The sequence below is a fragment of the Rattus rattus genome, chromosome 14 (assembly GCF_011064425.1).
Source record: "Rattus rattus isolate New Zealand chromosome 14, Rrattus_CSIRO_v1, whole genome shotgun sequence".
Classification (NCBI taxonomy): Eukaryota; Metazoa; Chordata; class Mammalia; order Rodentia; family Muridae; genus Rattus; species Rattus rattus.
In genome coordinates this window covers 1,964,001-1,988,571 of record NC_046167.1, presented here as the reverse complement: position 1 = coordinate 1,988,571, position 24,571 = coordinate 1,964,001, and the positions used below count along the sequence as shown (strand labels likewise).

Here is a 24,571-nt window from a genome sequence, read left to right as displayed (position 1 = left end):
TTATCTCTTCTGAACCAGCCAACCAGAATGGTGGAGAAAATGCCACCTAATCACTAGTAATGTCACTTACTATGGAAGATGGGGATGCAATCAAATTGAACATACTATTGGTGTCTAGTGAACCTAGGCATTTCTGTAATGGAGTCATGAGCCACTTTCTAAGCTGTCTGAATACTCATGTATATGAGAATATGTATGCTCTCCCGGCCCTAAGTCTATAGCAGACACCATCAAATCCTCCTTGAATATTGCTTGGCACACGTACACGCTTACAGCCTATGTCCACTCCTAATAAGTGCCATTATGTCGTCAAGGAAGCACATGCAAACCACTAAACATACTTACAGGCAGACTAGTTTATTTTTTAAGTTATGTGTCCACACCATTATCATACCACTGTGGTTAACATCAAACACCGTGTGTATGTTAAATCAGATCAGGGCATGAGATCATATTCATCATAGGGCTGAAGTAAAAATTGACAGAGGAGAATTCCATGCAGTCTGTAATATGCTCTCGAGCTATTTTTTTTTTTATTCTGCTGACTGGAATGGAACAAGGGTGACTATGCCTTAGTTCTAAGAAACTCCAGGTGCCTAAATTGCTCAGAAAGCCAGCAGCCCTTGTCACCTTTGGATTCCAGTGCTTGGAAGACTAAAGGAAGGACGACTCACAGATAATATAACGAGAGGACTTCTGACTGGCAGATGCAACTGGTTAGGAGGGTGACATCTGAGCTGGTCCCCTAGGAAAGTATGCAGTGCAGCAGATTTGTCTAACTTCAGTATCTGGGTTGCACTGGTGCTGGGGCTCTAGATATGTGTGCTTCTAACACTAAAACCCGGTCTGCCATGCTGTGTCTCTTCTCTCTCTTGCCGGGAAGTTCTGATCCTGATCCTAGTCTTAGGGATGATTACTTTACTGAGGTTCCACTTTTAATGGACTCCGTTAATCCTAATAGGTTATCCTTAATTGACCGATAAGCAGTTACTATTTTAATAAAGCATTGGTACAGAAAATAGTTTTAATATCTATATTAGTAAAATATTCTCCCCAAATCAATTTGATAATAAACTATAACACGGTGTAATTGTTAAACGCATATCCCTTTGATTATTTTTATATGTGTCCTATATAGGAAACTAACTTCTCTGCCCTAATTTTAAACTAGACGATTCCAACAGAAATTAAAGTGTTTGCTTCTTACACTTTCTACAAAGACAGAGTAGGACAAGGAAATTAGCATATAAAGTAAATTATCCAAATTGTGTGTCTCGATATTGTAATCTGGTATGTTTGGTTGATAGGATATAATTACTTAGAAAGTATGTAAAAGTAAGTAAATACATTTATCGCTTAATTAGTGCTACTTTAAGAGTTTGTAGGCAACCTCCTAGTTATTGCCTCTACATGTTTATCACTGAATCTGTAATATTTGGAGGACTGATCTTCATTATTTCAGATCTTTTTCCACTTGCTGTGATTAGCCATTTGTAACATTAATTTTTAAAAAACTGTAACCTTGTAATAAAAATGAAGACCTACAAACTCAGACTTTCTAAGGATCATGGAGTGAAACTGATTCTTGTTGTATGTTACAGTACTCCCTGATGGATTTGTTATCTAAAATGGTGGTGGGCCAGCCTCATTTTGTCCGTTGCATCAAGCCAAATAATGAGCGACAGGCAAGAAAGTATGACAAAGAGAAAGTTCTGATGCAGCTGCGCTGCACCGGGATTTTGGAAACAGCAAGAATTCGAAGGCTTGGTTACTCACATCGGATACTGTTTGCTAACTTTATAAAGAGGTGCGTGGATGCTCTAAGTTTCCATTGTGCTGTCTATATTTTTAAAAATCTTCAGGAGGATTGAAGAACATAAAACAGTGACTAGTCTAGGCAGCCTATGGAGGAAGCATTTTATTCAGGTGGTAAAAAGAGAATGTAGCTATTATTAGTTGAGTCTGGGAGAATCTGGTGGGCTCTAGGAAGTAGATGCTGGAGGGTCAAGGGTCTAAGTTTCTGTACTGAAGAGCTGAGAGATCTGAGTTCTCAGCCCAATGCTACCTCTTGCTATGTAGCGATGGGACTACACCAACAGTTCTGAAGTAGGTACCTCAAAAGATACCTACCAGTATCTGGAGACATTTGGGAATGCCATGCCTTAGAGGTGGGTACTCCCACCTGAAGGGTAGGAGCTCAGTATGCAGCTAATCAAGGTGTCTACAGCTCAGAGGCTGCTCCCACAACAAAGCTCTCCAGACTCAATGCTGGGTTAGGAAACACTGGCCCCTGTGGTATTTCCGTTTCCTCACCTCCTAAGTCTGCTATGACCATCTGATAGAATGGTTATAATGATCAAGTTGAATATTGTCATGTCTATGGAGACTTGGCAGATATAGAAAGTCAATTAAATTTATATGTCAATTTAATCTTTTCTAATTTAAGAAAGAATCCATTAAGTGCAAAGAGTTCTTAACACTTAAAATTATTATAAAATTAAATTTTTATATAGCAAATGTATTTTAACCAATACATTAGTGATGATGCTAAGGTTCAATATTTTAAATATTTAATATTCTAAATGCCCATGTTTGTGATACTTGTCAATCCTGTCATTTCTGTTCATCATCATATTTAAAGAAATTTCAAGTTTTAGATATTCTGCAATTTCAGGAAATTTTAATGTTTAAAGAATTCTCCATCAGTAAAATCTCCAGTCTTTCTTTTTAAAGTATGCAAAGGAAGATTGGGAACAAAACAAAGCTTTGTTTCTGATTGCTCAACAAATTCTGATTACATGCCTCCACCAATAATAATAATAAGTAAATAATAATAATAAATAATGAGGAGGAAGATAAAACAGGAAAAGGAGAGGAGGAGATGGAGGAAAAGGAGAAGGAGAAGAAAGATGTTTCGTGCTGTCTTTTACATAGCCTACATAACTGTTGGTAGTCTGTCACTGTGATAAATACTGGAGAGAAGCAACTTGATAAAGGAGACATTTGCCTAGGCTGCCAGGTTCAGTGGTTTTGCCCAGTGGTCAGCTGGCTACATTGCTTTCAGACCTGTAGCAAGGTAGAAGCTTTACGATAGGAAGGTGTAGTGGAAGAAAGGAGCAAGAATAGTACACCCTTTGGATGCAGGAATCTGCCTCTATGCCTTCAAGTAGCTGCTTCCTCCAATGAGATCCCGACTCCTAACAGCCCATCAGCTCTCACACTGACAAGTTAGTATCCTTGTGATCCAGTTCCTTTCAACAACACCACTACACCAGACACAGATCAACCTTCAACACCTGTGCCTTTGGGGGAACACTTCCTACCCGACCTATAAGAGTGTCTAAGACTCAGTGTAGTGAAAATTCTTTCTGATGATTCTCTTCTTTTTTCAGCCATTCACCATAGCTTTTTTTTTCTTTAAAAATACAAAAAGGAAAATAAAGGCAGTTTTTTTTTTACAATGCCCTGAAATCAAGAAGACATTGCCACTTTTTCATGATATATATACATATATATATATATGTATATGTATATATTATTTATATTCTGGATTTTATATTAAAGGGTTTTTATAGATGTTTAAGTCAACTGTATACATTTAAATTTTAGAGTTCAGAAATAGAATTGAATTTACTTTTATTTTCTTTAGCTCAGTCTCAAATATGTACCTAAATGAGAAATCTTAAAATATTGGAAATTTTATTTAGTCAGTATATAAATAGTTCTGTTCATGACTGTGCATAACCTAAAAATATTAAATGTAAAGGAGTTTTGAGGTTAAAATTAAAATCTGATTTGTTATCATGTATTTCATGTCATGAGGAAAGTAGACCTTTCTTAAATGTTAATATAAATATTGTTACAAGAATCTCTCTTGAGTAAACACTCTTACACCACCAAGAGTGAAAGAGAGGAGACATACTCACCAGAGGACTCAACCCAGGACCTATAGCTCCTGAAAGACTTCAGTCCATATCCAGTTTACATTTTATGTTATGAAACCACAAAGTAGAACAATCAATCAAGTGGGACTTTCCCAGAAGTGTAGCATATATGGCAGTCAGCTTGGGAGTCTGGTTTCTAAAGGCATATGACAGGTGTAAGCTTTTGCCCCCAGGTTGCCAAAGGTAACAACTGTTGTTTCATCTATTTAGTTATCTCTTCAGGTCATTCTGTTTCTGGCAGCTACTGGAGTCATGCTTGGCAATAAGCAGTAAATCACTTCTTAAGTAAATTACTAAATAAATCAATGAATCAGTGTCTTAGTTACGGGTTTACTGTTGTGAACAGACACCATGACCAAGGCAACTCTTATAAGGACAACATTTAATTGGGGCTGGCTTACAGTTTCAGAGGTTAATTACCATCAAGGCAGGAGCATGACGGCATCCAGGCAGGCATGGTGCAAGAAGAGCTGAGAGTTCTACATCTTCATCTGAGGGCTGCTAGCAGAATACTGGCTTCCAGGTAGCTAGGAGTGGGTCTTAAAGCTCATGCCCACAGTGACACACCCACTCCAACAAGGCCACACCTCCAAATACTGACATTCCCCTGGGCCAAACATATATTAACCATTATAATGATCATCTACGAATTGGTCTTTTCCACCTTCTCCTTAAGTATTACTAATACAGTACTATTACTAATATATGTGTGCTAAGCTACTGTGCTAAGAACTGTAAAGACAGTTTCAAAACTGGCTTATCTTCAGTAATTGGCAATCTGATTAGGATTATCAAAGCCAAAGACAGAGGAAGTTAACAAGCAATTTAGTAAATGACAATGTGTTCATGAGTCTGGTATGCACAATTCAAGAGTCTACAGGGCGAAGGACCATTACATTAAAATGTCAAGATGAGGACTCACAAACCAAGATCTGCCAGAGGATGCAGTTAGTAGGGAAGACAGGAAGTAGGGTTTTATACAGGTCACTGTAATGGCTCACCAGGTTATGTATTCAAGAAAAACTGCTTACCTCATGGGACTAGCGAGTGAAGTGAAAAGGAAATGGAAAGGAAGCTATTGGGGTCCCAATTAAAAACGATGTGCCAATAACCTATGTGGATTTGGATTACGTTGGATTGGAAGAGTAGGCATTAGTGAAGTAACAAGAGAGAAAATGAGGCAACCATTTGAGTTAAAAGGTATGAACTTTATGCTTTCAAAATACCCATGGTTTTGTAGTATAGACCACAAGGAAAACTAAATCCATTGTGTTGGTGATGCATTGGTTGTAGGCAAATTATTTCTTTAGAAATTAAGAAGTGAGAATTAGATGGGCAGTGGTGTCAGTGGGATCTCTGAGTGAGTTCAAGGGCAGCCAAGGCTACACAGAGAAACCTTGTGTTGGGGGGATAAACAGAATTACTTATGTTTCAAAGCCCCATGATAAAATAGCAGATTTCTATGTGATAAATCTGAAAGAAGGTAAAAGCTATGGATATAGTAGAGGGAAAATAAATCTCTGTTATAAACAACAGGAAGTACCAGAAATAAAAGGCTAAATCTTTTCTCTGTCACTGTTTTGAAAGCTGTCACCTAACTCATCAGAGACTGTTCATAAGGCAGAATAATTTAGAAAGGTCCCCTGGAGCTTACTCAGTAGGACTTCATAGCTCTCTGGCACTGACTAATCCTCCCCAGATGGAGAACTCTCCAAACCTTTTCTCAGTGACTACAGATAAGCTTTTCTGCTTTACCAGAAAACAACCCTAAGGTAATGTAGTTCTGCAGTCCACTCAGGGAAGCGAAACGTGGGGAGCTTGACTGTGCTTATCTTATGTGCAGCCATTTTAGGGAAGCACAGAGCACCATCCCACTAGGGGTGGGAAAATGCAGTCTAAGATGTGGTGCAGCCAAAGTTGGGGTTCCCTGGCTCCAAGGTACCCAGTTACTGCTGGGGCGCTGTACAGAAGAGTCAGGAATGGGATTGAGGGGTCCATGGGCCAGGACCTTTGGAGGCCCACAAGCTTTGAACCGCAACTAGCCTGGGCTTTGAACAGCAACTAGCCTGGGCCAGGAAATGTGAACTCTGCCTTAGCTCATCAGAAATTGTCCTTAGCTTGGTTGTGGTTGTCTGGAAGCACAGAGAGGCCGTCTATGGGAGACTTAGGCTGTGGCTGTGTAGGCAAAGGCCTCCATGCTCCCCACAGTGATTCTCGGTGGAAGAGACAGTCCATGTTTACCCATATCATTTATTGACTGCTCATCATGGAAAATGGGTGCATACCACCTCCTCAGGGTGGACCAGAGATTAAATACCTTTTGCAGGGAGGAGTGTCTGGGAAAGGAAGCTTATTAGTTAAACCCTTGGGGCTCTAGAAACCTCATTAGCCTGGAAAACTTTTCTGGGCTACATGACCAACGTGTGGAGTATGGACATGTGTTCCAGGCCAGGAATCTGGCAGGAAGCAGAGAGGCACCTACTGTCTCGGGTGGGTACCCAAGTATCAGGGTCTCAGACCCGCTCTACCTTAGCAAGATTCCTGGTACCCAATATGATCTTAATTTGCATAAGACACTAGGCATATGTATCAGCTTTCCACCAATCATAATGAACCACCTGAAATAGCCAACTAATAAAGATAAAAGGTTGGTTCAGGCTTCCAATCCACTTGTTGGCTCAACGTCTTTGGGCCTACGGTTGCACATCACACTTACATGTTGAAACCAAACAAGGTGCTTCATCAAAGCCAGGGAACAAAGAAAAATGGAAAAGGAAGGGGATGGTGGTCCCAGAAATCTCTTTAAGTGTGCATCCCCAAAAACGCAAAGACTTCCCACTGGATCTGAGGATTTCTGCAGTCATCCAAAAGATGTTCCACAGAACAGGTCTTTAACACATGGGCCATCAAAGATATGTGAACTCTAAACTGTAACATAGTTTTACTGGTTTTGTTTTTTCCCAAATGAGCCCTATCCTCAGATCCAGAGAAAGGAGCTCCACTTCATAGTGATATCTATTCACAATCGTTTTGCTCACAATCTCCTGAGCACAGTTCATTGATGGCAGGGTAGTATAGTAGATTCTAGTTTCTTTTCTGTTGTTGTGATAAAACCTTGACAAAAAAACAACTTGGAGAAGTAAGGTTTATTCTAGCCTATAGGTTTTAGTCCATCATTGAGACAAGTCAAGGCAGACACTCAAGACAAGAGCTTGAAGGGAGAACCAACAGAAATACTGTTTAATAGTGTGTTCCTAGGTTCACATTCAGCTAGTTTTCTTATTCAGCCCAGGCCCACCTGCCTAGGGAATGATACCACTCACAGTGGCCCTTCCTAAATGGATTAGCAATGAGGAAATGCCCCACAGACATGCGCATATGCATATGCAAATCTGATGCAAGCGCTTCTTCAATTGCCTTCAACTAGTGAAGGCCAGTTTAGCCATCACAATGAATATCTGCACTTTAAAGTCAAATTCACATGAACTCCAATCTTGTCATTTTCTAAATATTTATCCTCAATGTGACTTAAGTTATGTAAGCTTTCAATGTGACTTTCTAGTGATCTGCACACACAGATCGTAAACATTCTATTTTCATGTGCTTATGAGTATTAAACGATTTCGTATATATGAAGTATATGAACCAATGGAGAGCAACCACAGGAGGGAAACTACAAATGGCTCTCAGTTTGTATCTGTCTTACTTTGCTGTCATTCTGGAGATATATAAGGAAGACAAGCATTAAATCTGGGAATTTCATCCCTTCAACCTAACAGAGCTCCTGGGTGGCTACCACAGCTGAGATGTTGTACCACTGCACAAACCAACCAGTCATTTTTATCATTTTCAGGTACTATGTTCTCTGCTACAAATCGAGTGAAGAGCCCCCAGTGAGCCCAGACACCTGTGCTACCATTTTGGAAAAGGCTGGTCTTGATAATTGGGCTCTTGGAAAAACGAAAGTAATGTTTTCATATAATTTTAATGGGGAAATTATGACTGGATTTATAGGAGTTGTAACATTTTACTATGGTTGAAACTATTATGAGTTTTGTTACAAAATATGTAAAATTGGGGATGAAACGTAATTCATATAGCCTTCCTTAATGAAGATAAAAACACTTTTGATCTTTATAAAGCTCAGGACCAGCTGCCTAGGAATGACACTGCCCACAATGGGCTAGGTCTTTTCTATCAGTTAAAAATCGAAAAAAATTTAAAAAAATAAAAAGTTCCACAAACATGCCCATAGGCAAACCTGATATAAACAGTATGAGAAATTTTTATTTAAATTATTTATTCAAAAGAAAAATCCCAATGACACTGGCAATAAATACACTTAACTTCAAATGGTATTGCAGGCAAACTGATGTGTTTATCTATGGAAGGGACTAGGATCTCACTGTGTATTCCTCAATGGCCTGAAAGTCAATTTATAGTCCTGGCTGGCCTTGAACTCACAGAGACACAACTGCTTCTTATCACTTCCAAGCAGTCAGAAAGCTAGAGTAAAGATCAGAATGGGATTTCTGCTTCTCTCTTCTTTTTTAAATTCTTATTTGGTATCTATTATAAACTTGAAATGTATCTCAAGTAAAATATTAAGCATCATCATGAGAGTCACTATACATTTGAATACTGGTACATATATTATTAAATTTGGGAGCCTGGGGATCTTATTTAACCTCTTAGAGAACAAAACTTTAAAAACAAAAACAACTTCTTGAAGATGGAAAAAGGCACATGTGCTTAGAACATCTTGAGGTGGGGTAAGTGCCAGTACATTCTAATTGTATCTTGAATGTATATCAGATAACCCCCCAAGACAGGATGGGGAAACAACAAAGCTAAAGGAAGGAAATACTCACAGATTGACCATTCAAGAATAACTATTATGAGCCACCCCATCAACCAAAACACACACCCTCATTTGCTAAGAAGTCTGAGTATTGTGTCCTGAGCTTAGGAGGAGGGGAGAGAATTTCATGATATTCAGAGAATCCATGTGACAATTTAAGGGATTTTTCTGATCATCAGTAACACTTTGATATTTGATAAAGGAGAATTCAAGGTGCTTAGAGGATATATATTTTATTCAGTCTGTTTTCTTTTAAATGCTCACAAGGATGAACTCTGTCAGGCTAAAACCTCATCATTTATGGTCAGAAATGCATGTGTGACTTCAAATGGAGTTTTAACTTGTAAAAAGGCCCTTTGCCTACCCAGTCTGCATGATATTTAAGTAGCATTTTAAAGCTATTTGTATTTTTCCACTTCACCTTTCCAACTCATTAACATGGATAAAAGTGTTTAATATAAGAGCATTTCTAATGCTATGCAAAAAAATGATGACCTTTTTAAACACATTGAATTTTAAATGAATTGTCAACAACAGAATGGACTAAATATATTAACATCTAGAATCCTGTAGAAATTAAAATTGAATTCAATCAAAATCCATAATGCTGAACTGTTTGCTTTTGGTGCCAGGCCCCCATGTTCAATGGCATGCTGAGAGAGTTCTACAGTCAAGGTTACCAGATCTTATGACTCAGCTATAACATTTGATTTTAAGTAATTTTCTTGATGGGCACAATGAACTCTTTGCAGTAATCTTTGTTGATGAATTTATCCATTAAAAAAAGTAATATATTATTCCCTTAAGGGATAGGTAAAGGTAAAAATCTTAGGTGTGCAAAATGCCTTTGGTCTCAAGTTCAAGTTAACTTTAGAATGATCTGAAGTCAACTCTTGTTCAGTCTGTTAAGAAAGTTGTTGGTTCCGCTGAGACCCTCTCTCTGCCTCATTTTCCCCACTGACAATGCCTTGAAAGTCCCCTGCCATATTCATCTTTGTAAATAAAGAAAATACAGCAGATAAAGAAATACAATGTTTTATAAATCATTTGATAAATGAATAGTTTGTGATCAAACTGCCCTTTCTTTAATTTACAGGTAGATTTGTATGATTCTTTTAAAATTTGGGAAACAGCATTGTCTTTTAAATGTTTTAAGTATGAAAATGAGATCCACCCAGAATATATGATGATAAATATTTGATGATAAATATATGATGATAAATATCAGATCCAAAGAACCCCAGAGTTTCATGAGTCTATGTTTTATTTTCTTCTCAAAGACAAGTTTTCTTTAAGCATCAAAATCTAAGCAACAGAAAAGCCCAAGAAGCAAATAATGTCTTCTACAACCCAAAAAGGTTCAACATACAATCTGTTCTTTAAACCTAATGCACGGCCACTATACATCTATGTGACATCTATGTGTCATGATCTTACTGTATTTTATTTTAATTCTCTTAAGGTGTTCCTTAAATATTATCATGTAGAACAGTTGAATCTAATGCGAAAGGAAGCCATTGACAAGCTTGTTTTGATTCAAGCCAGTGTCAGAGCATTCTTGGGTGCCAAAAGATACCAAGAACTACAGCAGAAGAGGAAGACTAGTGCTGTAATAATACAGTCAGGTAAGATCTTCCTGGTAGATCACCAGGGTGATCTTCCAATGTAAAAACTGGATCTTCTTATGCACAGACCTCTGATTCTCATGTGACATGTCTTTATTCCTGTGCTGCTGTAAATTAGATTGTTACACTGATTGACACTTTTAATATTTGAGTAAATATTTTTGTCTTAAATCAAATAATTTAAGGTTTTGAGTTTCCTGTCAAGGATTAATGAAACACAGTTGACCTATCCTGCTTGATGTGGCAAACAATTGGATTAATTGTGGGTCTCAAAAACCACATTACAATAGCATTACTCATAAGGTGATAAGATTCTTCAAACTCTATTCCAAAGGTTACAATTTTCATAATTTTTTGACAATTTAATTAAATTTTATTTTGTTAAAGGGCATTCATTTCTCTGTATTAATTCATAAAAGTTATATATAGAACCATATTGAACAAATTTTTATTAAAATATATGGATAGATTTTGGATTTTGCTATTTTTGCCTCTAAAGACAGATATAAATTTAAATCATGCCTGGGATGACTTGCCACAATATTTTTTTAATTGTCCAAATTACCATAATGAAAAATGTACCTTACTTTCACTCTGACATTTACCTCTGATCTATTTTGTTTTGTTTTGTTTTAGGTGCTAGCCTGGGCTCACTAAATTGATTTTAGCTCACTGACATACACAGCCACATTCTGAAGAACATTCACATGGGAAACACAGTAGCTAACTGTCAAACAACCCATGTTCTATTCCCAGTTCCATCAGTCAGTAATGGGCCACCGTTTCTTTTTGGGGATTTCAAACTGTTCATTTCCTCCCAAAACATTAAAGTACTTTGGGATCTCATACTCAGCTCTGAAATGCACAGAGCTCTGATTTAAAAGATTTTTCATAAGTCACATGTCAGTTAAATGTATCCTGATAAGAAGTAAGGCTATTTAGTTATTCCTTCATTCCAAGTTATAAGAATAGTCTACTGTTGTGAAGAAATGGGCCTGAGTTTTGCTCTGAGAAGCTCTCCAGACAGGAATGTTACTGGATATATAGGTACTCCATGTTACCTTTCTAAATTAAATGAAACTTTGAAATTCTGAAATATATATGACTCCTGGGGGTAATTGGTGAAAATGTCCAGACTAAACACACAGATAAATAGGGCCTTCTCTATAAAGAACTGGACATAGCAGAAAAGGGGATAACTTCAAGTGAAGGAGCATGCTGTTTTCCATGCTCTCGGTGTCTGCCTCTGTAGTTCCATGGAGATTCCATTTATGTACTCTATATCAAAAATAGTCTTGTTAATGAACCCATCTTTAAAAGAAGAAAGAACTGATCTGTTTGGCATCTTTACTTTCATTTTCCTCTGTGACAATGATGGTTAGAACTACTGGCTTGCATTCATTTGATATTTTTTTATTGCTTTTGATAACCAGTCCTTTGCTCCATATGGGTTTCAGCTGCAAGAAGACATCTCTTGCGAAAACAAGGAAAAAAGACATCTAACGTGCAAAGCACAGCAGGAATGAGTGTCCGTGCCAAGGATCAGGAATTTGACTACAAGAAAAACTTTGAAACTAAAAGGTACAATAATGTTCTTTCTGACACTATTTGGTCAACATGGTGTCTTAGAATAAGACATGGTGATCATAGAATAATGTTCCCAGTGTTTGTTGCTCCTGTCTGGGTTTCTGATACTGATTTATCAAATACCAGTGAAATGCATAGCCACCTTGTCCTCTTGTGAGTCTGTGGGCATCTTATGCTCATGATGACATTTAGGGAACAGCTCTCTGCAGTTCTACTTTAATGTTGGGATGTCCCTTGGTAATAATTCTCTTGACATCCACAGTAACATCTCCATTCCCATGTAAATGGCCCTGACCCTTACCATTTATTCCTGTGGCACAGCAGCCAATAGGCCAACAGTTCTAAGTTGTAATCACCACCTGCCTTTTCCTCCCATGAACCTTCCTATGTATGATTCCAAAGAACCTATTAGAAGAAGCACAAGAATTCATTTATTCATCAGACTTTATGTTAGGTAGTGGGGATACAGAGATGGAAGAAACAAATCCTTATTCTCGAATGACTCACAGCATCTTAAAAAAGAATATGACCAATAAATTGCTAGTTAAGTTGGCTAGATTATATATATATATATATATATATATATATATATATATATATATATATATATATACGCATAGCTATGGTGAAGCACTTACCTGGTATAATTAAAGCCCTGAGTTCAATCCTTAGTAGTATTATATAAGGGAAAATGTCATTTAACTATGCAAAGAGCATGGAGGGACAAAGTGTAGAGAATTCTGTCTTGATTACTACAGATAAATGGAGGTAAAATAGCTTTGATCCACATGGTAAGATGAACTGATGAAAATATGAGTAAACGGTTCTCTGGAGACATGAAGGCCACTCTACACTTAGCCCCTTACCCTTTGTCTTCGACATCAGAATTAGCTGAGGAAGAGGCAAGCTACTAAGATGGAGTCCTTTCATCTCCACTCAACAACATGTGTTATTCTCACACCCAAAACTCATGCAGCAGTGAGCTATGGGAGCTTGTTACCGCCCCTCCCTTCATGCACACACCCCCATATCACACAGGCCAGTCTCAGTTCCTTACTCAAGAAACATCAATGTTGATTTAGATTGTGGAGACATCTTATATTTTCAGGTTTCTGTGTGCTCAGAGACCTGTATGTGTGCCCTTTGACGTTGCCTGTAATGATCCAAATGATGTGAAACTGGCCTGTTCACTCCACAGAGACCCCAAGTCTGCCTCAGGAGCAGGACCTATATGACAGGAGTCAGAAAAATATAAACAGGTGGCAGATAGGAGATGGAAGAAAGACGGACTAAATTTAATACTTTGACTGCTTGTAGACATTGCATGTATCAAAGAAATCTACAGTTCAATTATATACCAACTTGCTTCTGTCTTTCTTCTGCAGACACCAAGGACTTGTTTTCAGCATATAAACACTGATTAAAATTGTTTTATTTATTCTTTGCTCATATTTTACATCCAGAAAAGTTTTCTCTCCTTCCTTCCTCCATCCACTCCTTCATTTCTCTTCAGAAAAAGGCAGGCACACCATTGATATCAACCAAATATGGAATATCAAGTTGCACTAAGACTAGGCACCTTCCCTCATATTAACACTAGATGAATCAACCCAGTAGGAGGAAAGGGGGTCCCAAAAGCTGGCAGAAGGGTCTCAGAGACAGTCCGTGCTCCTAATGTTAGGAGCCCCACAAGAAAACCAAACTACACACAACCATAACATATATGTAGCGGACCTTAGTCCAACCCACACAGTCTCCCTGATTGTCAGTTCAGTCTTTGTGAGTCCTTAAGAGTCTAAGATGGTTGATTCTGTGTTTTCTTTGATGTTCTTGACCCCTCTGGTTCCGACACTCCCTTTTACCACCCTCTGAAGGATTCTCTGAGCTTTGCCAAACACTTGGCTGTGGGTCTCCACATCTGCTCCCATCAGTTGCTAGATGAAGCCCCTCTGATGATGATTATGCTAGGCTTCAGTCTATGAGCATCATTAGGGATCATTTCATTGGCTTTTTTCATGTTCTGTTTAGTTCTATCCTACGTCTTTGGGCTATCCAGCCTCTGGATCCTGTCCCCCTAGGTTGTGTCAAGAGTGGGCTCTCTTGTGACATGGGTCTCAAGCTGGAACAGTCATTGGCTGGCCGGTCACTCCCACAATTTCTGTGCCTCCTTTACCCCAGCACATCTTGTAGGCAGCACAAGATGTATGTCTAAGTTTTGGGGCTGGTTTGGTGTCCCCAACCCTGCAGTGGAAGTCTTGCCTGGTTACAGGATATGACCAGTTCAGGCTCCATATCCTCCACTGCTAGAAATCTTAGCTAGGGTCACTCTCATCGATTGCTGGCAGTTTTCATTGCACTAGGTTTCTAGCTCATTCTGAGATGCCTCCCAATTCCAGTTGGCTTTCCCAGTACTGTCTCTCTCCATCTTCTCCTAACCTGATCCCTCCTAATACTATCCTCACCCAAGCCCAGTCAGTCCTCCTGCAATATCTCTTCCTTTTCTCCTTCCCAGAGAGAGCCATTCATCCCCCTTAAGCCCTTCTTTTTACTTAGTTTCTTTGGTACTATGGATTTTAACATGGTGACCCTTTAACCTTTAAGTGGTTAGTATCCATTTAAAAGTGAGTACATACCACTTTGCCTTTCTGGGTCTGGTATATGTCACTTGGGATATTTTCTTTTCTCTAGTTCCATCCATTTGCCTGCAAATTTCATGATGTTTTCTTTTTAACAGATGAGTCATACTTCATTATGTAAATGTATCCACATTTTCTTTATCCATTATTTGATTGAGGTACATCTAAGTTGTTTCTAGTTTCTGGTTATTACAAATACAGGTGCTATGATTAGAAATTTACTGTCTACAAGTTCCCTTTAAGGTAACCATGTGTTAATAAGAAACTGTCCAAACATAATCTAGAATATTTGACATTGGACAGATTGATCACACAATCAGACACTGAAAACATGCAAGCATACTGAATATTTTCACCATAAAAAACTGATACGTGTTTGAGATGAGTAGAATTAATCTGATTGGGTATTATATAAATGTATAAAACATCACATAGCACCCCATTGATATATAGTTATGTGCTTTTATAAACCATATAAAGACTAAGATAGACAGACGGATGGATGGATGGATGGATGGATGGATGGATGGACTGACAGACAGATAGGACAGATAGAAAGAATGCAAAGCAAAGTGATTTCCATACAAGAATAAGAAACTGAGTTCTAATTTCCACTACCACAAAAATCCAGGAGTGGCAACACAACTGTATAATCCTAGCACTCATCATGGAAATGCAAATCAAAATACCCCTAAGATTTCTACCTCACACCACTCAGAATGGCTAAGATCAAAAACTCGGGTGATAGGAGTTGCTGGCAAAGATGTGGAGAAAGAGGAACACTCTTCCATTGTTGGTGGGATTGCAAGCTGATACAACCATTCTGGAAATCAGTCTGAAGGTTCCTCAGAAAATTGGACATTGCACTACCTGAGGACCCAGCTATACCACTCCTGGGCATACATCCAAAAGATGCTCCAATATATAACAAGAACACATGCTCCACTATGTTCATAGCAGCCTTATTTATAATAGCCAGAAGCTAGAAAGAACCCAGATGTCCTTCAACAGAGGAATGGATTCAGAAAATGTGGTACATTTACACAATGGAGTACTACTCAGCTATTAAAAACTGACATCATGAAATTCTTAGGCAAATGAATGGAACTAGAAAATATCATCCTGAGTGAGGTAACCCAATCCCAAAAGAATGCACATGATATGCACTCACTGATAAGTGGATATTAGCCCAAAAGCTCAAATACCCAAGACACAATTTACAGACCACATGTAGCTCAAGAAAAAGAAAGACCAATGTGTGGATGCTTCAGTACTTCTTAGAAGGGGGAACAAAATACTCACAGGAGAAAATAAGGAGACAAAGTGTGGAGCAGAGACTGAAGTAAAGGCCATCCAGAGACTGCCACACATGGGGATCCATCCCACATATGTCACCAAATCCAGTAACTACTGGGGATCCCAAGAGATACATGCTGACAGGAGCCTGATTTAGCGGTCTCCTGAGAGGCACTACCAGAGCCTGACAAATACATAAGTGGATGCTCGCAGCCAACCATTGAATTGAGAAAGGGGTCTCCAATGAAGGAGTTAGAGAAAGGACTGAGATAGCTGAGGGGGTTTGCAATCCCATAAGAAGAACAACAGTATCAATGAACCTGATACCCCAGAGCTCCCAGGGATTAAACCACCAAGCAAAAAGTATACATGGAGGGACCCATGGTTCTAGTCACATATGTAGCAGAGGATGGCCTTGTCAGGCACCAATGGGAAGAGAGGCCCTTGGTCCTGTGAAGTCTCGAAGCCCCAGTGTAAGGGAATGCTAGGGCAGAGAAGCCAGAGGAAGTGGGTGGGGGAGGGGAAGCACCCTCATAGAAGCAGGAGGAGATAGGAGGAGATAGCAGGTTTCTGGAGGAGAAACCAGGAAAGGGGATAACATTTGAAATGTAAATAAGAAATATTCAATTAAAAAAAGTTAAAAAAGAAAAGAAATGGAAGCAAACAGATGAATCCCTGCAGCCAAGTGACTGACAAGTCAACTTGCTGAGTTCAGTGAGTGTCCTGGTCTCAAAAAAAAAAAAAAAAGATGGAGAACAATTGAGGAAGACAGCCAACATCGACCTCAGGTCTCCATATTCATGCATACATACATACACATGCACACATCTACATGAGCATATGCATATACCACATGTACACTTACACTTACATACTGCACACAACTTTTACTGCTTCTAGAAATTGCAACTTGTAGACTCAAAGAAAGACAGGAAACATTAAACAGAGAAGAAGGCCAGCAAAGGAGAGGCCTGGCACACACCTCCTCCCAAGACCTGAGCTCCAGAGCTCTCTTACAGCCTCTGCCTTTCCTTCCCAGTCACACACCCCATAGCTCCCCTCTCCATCTGCATCCTAGATTTACTTCTACCCTTACCAAACACTCCTAATCTGTGGCCTACAAAACCCCCATGTTTAGAAAGGTTAAGCCCTCCGAGCCTGTCAGCAGATGTCAGAAATGTTCAGCTGCTCCTCCCAGGCTGGAGGTCTGAGATGTTCTCCTGGGAAGCATCCTGTATGTGGCACTGAGGTCCTCCAAGAGCTGGATGACCTCAGGTACACAGTGAACTCATATGTGTCTTTGTGGTGAGGCAAACTTTGGAATCTTAGCCATGTATGCAGACAGCAAACTGGGTCTCAGCAGTAAGATAAAAGTTTCAAAACAAATTTACAATGGATCTTGCCACATAGCCACTTAGAGATTACATGTCTGCCTTATCTTGGTTATATTTTGATCAAATATTACTATCGTCAGGGTTCTACGAAAGAATTTAAAATACTAATGTAACTACTAAAGTGAAATTAAGAGGATTTATAATTCGCTACCATATTTGCTGACTGATCATCCCAGGACTCTGTTATACTCTTGATACAAGCATGAACATGCCACCAGGTGTCTAAGAAGTATTCAATAAAACTAGGAAAGTAGGCGTGGTGCGGCCTGTAATCCCTTCATTTAAGATACTGAGGTGGAAGACCCTCAAAAAATGGCAGAGAATCATTGTGTACTGCACAATCATGAGTGGACAGATGACACTGACTTAACTTTAATTTTGCAAGGTATTTCCTGCGTTCATTCAGTTTGGCACTTGGTAAAGTCCAGTACATGACCCTGATGAACACACTGATTACTGTCTCCAAAAGTAGGTTCATTTTCTTCATCTTATCATTATGTACTTTTTGTCATTAAGGTTATATTCTGAAAGGATTAAATTCCTATAATTTTTGATATTTTTCCACCCTGTTCCTGTCCAATGCATCCCAGAACACCTCACCTCCTGCCACATCCCCTCACAACTCCATGTTCTCTTTCATAGCCCACTGACTCCAATCTACACTGTTGTGGGCATGGATGTAGGGCAATCCACTGGAGCATGGCCAACCTAACAAGGGTCATTTCCCTGAAGAAAACTGGCTCTCTTCGCCTTCAAGGCCAATGCCCCTCAGCCAGGAGTGGAGCTTGTGACCCTCTCACCTATTCTGAATGTTTGACTGACTTGATCGTGTGTAGAATATTGGTATCTCATCAAATAGAAATGTTGTTCTTCCCATTCTAGCATGTTTTTCATTCCAAGTTGAAACTGTTTTTCTTATTCAAATAGCCATCCCAGGCATCAGTACAGAGAATGTTTTGTGAAGTTCTTTATTAATGAGATTTGACTTCTTATTTTGAGTTTTCTTTCGTTCCTTTGCCTTTCTTACAACACAGTATCGCACATGGCTACTACCAAAAGCAATGTGCTCTAGCTTAGCGGTATCTTATGTCCAGTTCCATGTTTTGCACAGGGAATCTTTTGTGAAGAAACACACAGAAAATGCAGTGCCTACTAATGAATCCAACATTTCAACTCCAAACAATAAAGAGAGCCCATCTGCTGGGATGACAGCTCCCTTCAGAACAGAGGCAAAAGCCACCAATGTTGAGAGTAACAACAGAAGATACCAGACTCAGAAGAAAATGAGCAATGTGTATGCAGAAGGACAGAATCAAGAGCTGTATATTGTGGGGGACTCTTGGGTAGAAGTAAGCCCCAGGCAGAAGTATGTGCAAGACCTGGAAGAAAGCAGAAAGCTGAGGAAAGAGGAGAAAGGAGATGCTGTGATCCAGAGTTACTGTGAGTGGTACACAGAGGGGAGCAACTTTGAAGAATCAAAAGCAACATGTCTAGAAGGGAAGGCGACATGGGAAAAGCCAAGCTGCCCAGGACTGTGGCTGACAGAGGAGATTTACCTGAGGAAAACTTTGGATCCTAGTCTTAGCCAAAAGTCAGTCCATCAAAATACAAACAGCAACGAAAAAGAAAAGAAAACATCAGTGGTTACCCAGAGTGCACCGCTGGGCAACCTAGGGAGAGACTATCACCTGCATGGGTTCCTTGGAGAAAAAGACACTGGACCAGTGGACCAGGCCCAGGAGGAAGACAAGGCCGCTGTGTTCATTCAGAGCAAATACCGGAATTCCAAGCAAAAGCAACAGCTGGGAAAGGACAATCTGTCCCCTCCCTTTAAGAATGAAAAGATCCTTTCATCACCCACAGAAGTAGCAAGAAACACTCGCAATGTTTATTCCTGTCCGACCAAGCAGGAGGGGATCCATCATCTCAAGATGGTGGATGAGAGAGAATCAAAACTGGCTTCCAAAAAAGAAGCGTGCGATTTGGCAATGTTTTCAAGACAGGTATGTAAATAAACTTATTCACTGACAGTCTCTGAGAACTATCCAACAACTGATTCAACAAATAATAAATGACTGGAGGCGTGCTCTATCTGTGTTTATCAGACATTTTTAATAAACTCTATTGATGGATGTGCTATTTAAGCAGCCATGTACTTTCATGCCCATACATGGTGATAGGATAAAGAATAAAATTATGATAGAAGCCACGTGTAATAAGACCCCAGACGCTGGTTTACGTTAGTGAGGCTACTGGATGGTAGAGAGTTCCATGTATGCATGAGATCTTTTTTATCAGTAAAAACGTGAGGTTTTTAAAACTTTTAAAAAAACTGAAAGCATAGGTTTCCTCCCTTCCCCAAATTTTATATTGTACAGCATAATGATCTGTTAAAGTCTGATAGGTGGCTGAGCAGGGTCTGTATTTGATGAACATGAAAGTCTCCCAACAATAAGCAATTCTAGATCTCTGACAAGAATAGTCCAGGGAGAGATCACAAGAGCAGCAAAGGCCTCTTCCTGCCCTCTCTTTCTAGGTATCTGACCTCAAGAAAATGTCTTTCTGTATCAGCACTTTTACTTCATCCTGTATCAAGTGATAGATGTTAACTAGATGACTTCTGAGTGAATAAATCACTAGCAGAGCCAGTAGTCTGTAAAATAACAGAGGAAATTCTGCAGTGGGGGTTTTAAAGGAGGATATCTAATATCCCTGGTCCCTAATCAAAGTTTTGTTCCCTGTGAGAGCTGCATCCTGAGAGAGTATTACACCTGAGCTTGAGGTGAGGCCCAAGCATCTCTGCCCTTCAGTTCTCAATGGAGATCTGCTTTTGATTAATTTCCCTAAACCCTTCCTCTTCTAGTTTTAAACAGCTGGAAAAGTGAGTTTTACATGCCTGTAATCTTTTTCTTTGTTGCACAAATTTTCTCAAATGTATTAAAGATTTCTTAATGAAAGATTAAGTTAGGCATGAGAAACTCACAGCTGATCTGCAACTGAGAGAGGTAGAAGGACTGGCTAGTCCAAACCTAAAATCAGAAAATCATGAACCCTGCACTCACCCTAGTAAGAGGGCCAGGTTTTAAAGGACAGAAGGCAGAGTAACTGTGTGTGGTAATGTGGACATGAGGGATTGAAGCAAGGGAGGAAGAGGACCAAGCCAGCCAAGAAGACAGAAGAAGACTTAACATACCCAAAGGCTAGTAGGGACATTAGAAGTAGACCACCACAGTTACAAGTGCCGATGCCCAGGATGACAGGTGGATAGATGTGGAACATGCATTGAGGGTTTGTAACTTTTGAGGAAAAAAGTAAAGTGACATGAACAGTTAGCTAAGAGTGGAAGGTTGTGGAAAGTCAGGATTTATTAGACCTGGATTTGAGAGTCCTAGGGAGTCTGGTATAGAACTGTGCATTTTGTGTGCCTGTAGAGACCTGGAATTCTTTTTTAATCTGATATGTGGTCTTTTTTAGATATCAAAGTTATCTGAAGAATATTTCATTCTGCAGAAAAACTTGAACGAAATTATTTTGGCCCAGCAACTGAAGCCACTTTATCTGGGTATCTGTCGACATAAACCTATCAACAGACACATTTCTACTCATCAATGCCTCTCAGGTAAAGATCAGTAATGGTAGAGCCACCCAAAGAGAAGGAAATGCCAAACTCTTTGCGTCTTAGACTTGTGTTCTGTGACTTGAGGCAATGTTCTGCCTAATGGGAGAGCTGAAGTCTTTCATTCTATATCTTATAAGCAGACACATAATTCTCCAGAATGTTCTACCTACTCTTGCTGTCTCTGATACCACTCTCCTGGGTATTTTTCTTCATTGTTTTCTCCCTTTTATACAGCTTAACCTTAACTTGACCTATCATACCATCAGAGAGCAAGAGGGAGCTCAAAGAGGGGGTTGTGATGTCAGATTAATATGAAAAACAAACGTGAAATATCCTTATTTCAAGATCACATCTGGAAGAGTGTGAAGCCCGTGAACCTCTCTGTTCAGAGACATGGAAGTATAAGGGTTATGCTGTCTTTTACTTTCCATGCTGTTTATTGATCATTCATGGTACTGTGCTGTTTAAGAATACGTTCATACATGTTGCAGGCTGAGCTTCACCTCCTCCATAACTCCACCCTCCCCTTCCTCACCCCTTCCCCTTCCTGCTAGTCCCCTTTGTTCCCCTACTCAGTTTCTTTTCTCCTTCCATGTCATATATACATATGAGATGTCATACATCTGCACAAAACCTAGGGACCACAAATAAGAGAACACACATAAAAATGTCTTTCTGGGGCTGACTTAATTGACTTAACATGGCCATTTTCCTGAAAAGGTTGCAACTTCATTTTTTTAGGGCTGAAAACAATTCCACTGTGTGTGGATGACATGCTCTCTGTGTCCATGTCTCTATGGTTGACCACCTCGGCCGGTTCTGTAACTTAGCGGGTATGAAAAGCATTGTGACCAGCACTTACATGAAGTTATCTCCACGATATGATGACTTGGGATCCTTTGATCCCAATAGCCAGGAGTAGTCTAGCTAGATCATATGGTAGGTCTATTTTCAGTTTTATGAGAAACCTCCATGGTGGTTTCCACAGATAGGCTGGCCTGGTTTATGTTCCCACTAGTAGTGTGTAAGGGGTCTCTTGAGTCCACATCCTCAGCAGCAGCATCCTCAGTCAGTCTGCTCCATCTCTGGAATTATCTAGTCCTGGTTCTCTCAGGACATGCAAAGGCCTCAGGGTCCTCTATGTCTCTGAAGGATCAGGTAGAGCTCACAGTCCCCAGTTAGTTGTCCATGAGTTACCATCAGGACAACCATGACCCCTGCTGGCCTCTACAACCTCCAGAATGGGAGCAGGATGTCCTCCAAGCAGGATCAGAAAACCAGAAATCCAAAGTATTACCTCATTCACTCTCGTTCCAGGAAGCCTTTTCTCTGTGGCTTATCATGTTCTGGGGTAGCTGTGGGGTGGAATGGGGTAGGGGTGGGGAGGCAGTGGGGGTGCTGCTACTAAAAAGCCTCAGGAGTCCTACCCAACCAGCCCAGCCCTACTGACTCTTCAGGAGTCTTCTAAGAAAATCTTTTATTTCCCTTCACTCTCAAGACCTTTGCTCTCTTGACAGATATCCAACTCCATTTCTCCAGTGTGTAGCTTTCAGCAAAGCTAGGGAGAGTCCTGTGAGCTTGTTTAGCTTCTTTTGCTTTCCTTTCCAAAATCTCTGAGTGAAAAAAAAAAAATGACTGTGGCTATTTGCCTGACCTGGCAGAAAGGAACAGTATCTTCAAGCTCCTGTCAGTTACCAGGTCACATTGTTTGTCGTGACACATAACAAACACAGCTGTACACACAGTGGCCTTGGGTGCTGCTATTCTCCTGCCCCCTGGCTTTAGCCAGAACATCTATCAGTGAGAAGAAAAAAATTCAGCAAGAGCCCATTAGGTTGGCTCCTGCCCACGTCCTGTGCTACAGGGACAAAATGGGGTAGAGGACAGTAGCTGAAGATTGCTCTAGGTTTCATATGCAGCTGAAGATGCAGGTGGTGTGAGAACTCAGAAAAGCCAGGCAAAGGCCAGCAGTTCACACTCAGTCCACTGAACAAAGGTAGGAGGTGAGGTAGGAGGCAGAGTTTTGGAGAGGAATCTAGGCTGCTGGTATGCTGCCCAGCTTTCTGCTTTGTTCTTCTTGGGAAGGCTGGGCAGGACTGAGAGCAAAGCCCACAGGTGCTCACTTTATTCCCCAACCTCCCACTGTCTCCTTCTGAGCTGATGTGTATCAGGAAGAAGGCTGTAACTCCAGGTGTTGTCCCTTGCGTGTGCAGAGAACCTGTGTTATACTCTACCTCTAATGTCCTGCACGCTCAGTAGTAACAAGAAAGTGCCTAGGAGAGATCTGGATCGAACACGGCTCGACAGAGCAGAGCCCAGGAATAAAGTGCAGTGTTGGGAGGTGCCTTCCATCATGAAGCAGAGCTAGATGAGGTGGTCGCCTAGCAGATACTGACATGTGACCACAGAGTAAACGGCCTCTCTACATTAATGGCAAGGAGCTGCTAACATTCCCCCTCCTCTCCAATTTGAATGTGGCTCCAATTATGAAAAGGGGAAGCCCAGATGTTCGTATGTTGAATTAAGACAACTGAAAGTGAGCACGGTGAGCAGAATTCGCTGAAAACAGTGAGAGAAGGCAATGGGGAGTGGTCCAAAGAATACAGTGCTTGCCGTGCAAGCACGAACACCAGAATCTGGATCCCCAGCACAGGGGCAAGGAGCCTGCTGAGTGCAGCTGCCTGCTCATAATACCAGCACTCACAAAGTAGATACAGACACCCAGGGCCAAGGCTTAGTTCCTGTCCAAAACACACAATTCACTCCTTCAGTCCTTGCTGGTTTTCTTATATGGCTTGCTTCTAAGCTCCTCTGGTCAAAGAAGACCTGAAACAGATATTCTTAGTTGGAACAGCAGACAGTTCATGTAAGGAAAGGGTTTTATATTGGAGACTTTCTTCAGTTATAGAGAAAGGATTCAGGCAGACAGCTGATATACTGTAAACCCCTATGAGCACAAACTCAGCAAGCCACTCCTGCACTTCCTCCCATACCCTGTACCTGTAAGAAAAAATCCATTTAGTGAACCAAATAAGGCTCACTTTCAAATAATTCCACCATTAAAATGATGCAGACTTGATTAATCGTTTCATGCATCAAAGTCTGCAGGTATCTTTCTTCATTGCTATGTCCAATTCTCTTTTTAAGAACTTAGTAAGCCTCTGATAGGTTATGCAAAAACTGGAATGTTTTAGTCATACCCCCCCAAAGCCCTAGAAAACATATAAAACCTAGGAGGAACCATATATTTTTCAAATTAATTTTAACTAAGTATGCCCTTAAAGAGAACTTCATATATTTCTGTGAAATATTGAGCTTATACCAAAATGTCAAGTAGAACAATGTCCAAATGAAGGCTAACTGGCTAATTACAAAGTTTAGAAATCACAGCAGTGTGTATTCATTTTATGTATTTGGTCCTGTTTTAAATGAACTTGATAAGAGCCAACTGTACCACATTTCACTGACAGGAATTGTGCTGTATAGTTTTATGTCAACTTGACACATGTTAAAGCACCGAGAGGAGGAAACCTCAATTAAGAGAATAAGATGGGACTGGAGGCAAGCCCATAGGACATTTTAATTCATGATTAATCAGCAAGGGTGTTG

At 40.1% G+C, this 24,571-nt stretch overlaps 1 protein-coding gene across 1 annotated transcript in view; it reads left to right on the top strand.

The window, feature by feature from the left end:
• The window catches only part of Myo3a (myosin IIIA), a 186,403-nt gene that overhangs the window by 137,225 nt on the left and 24,607 nt on the right, over window positions 1-24,571 (top strand). Inside the window, exons 24-29 of the mRNA XM_032884634.1 lie at window positions 1,602-1,807; window positions 7,798-7,909; window positions 10,268-10,430; window positions 11,888-12,011; window positions 18,455-19,346; window positions 20,818-20,962. Of these exons, the coding sequence (XP_032740525.1) occupies window positions 1,602-1,807; window positions 7,798-7,909; window positions 10,268-10,430; window positions 11,888-12,011; window positions 18,455-19,346; window positions 20,818-20,962 (1,642 nt within the window). The remainder of the gene's footprint in view (window positions 1-1,601; window positions 1,808-7,797; window positions 7,910-10,267; window positions 10,431-11,887; window positions 12,012-18,454; window positions 19,347-20,817; window positions 20,963-24,571) is intronic.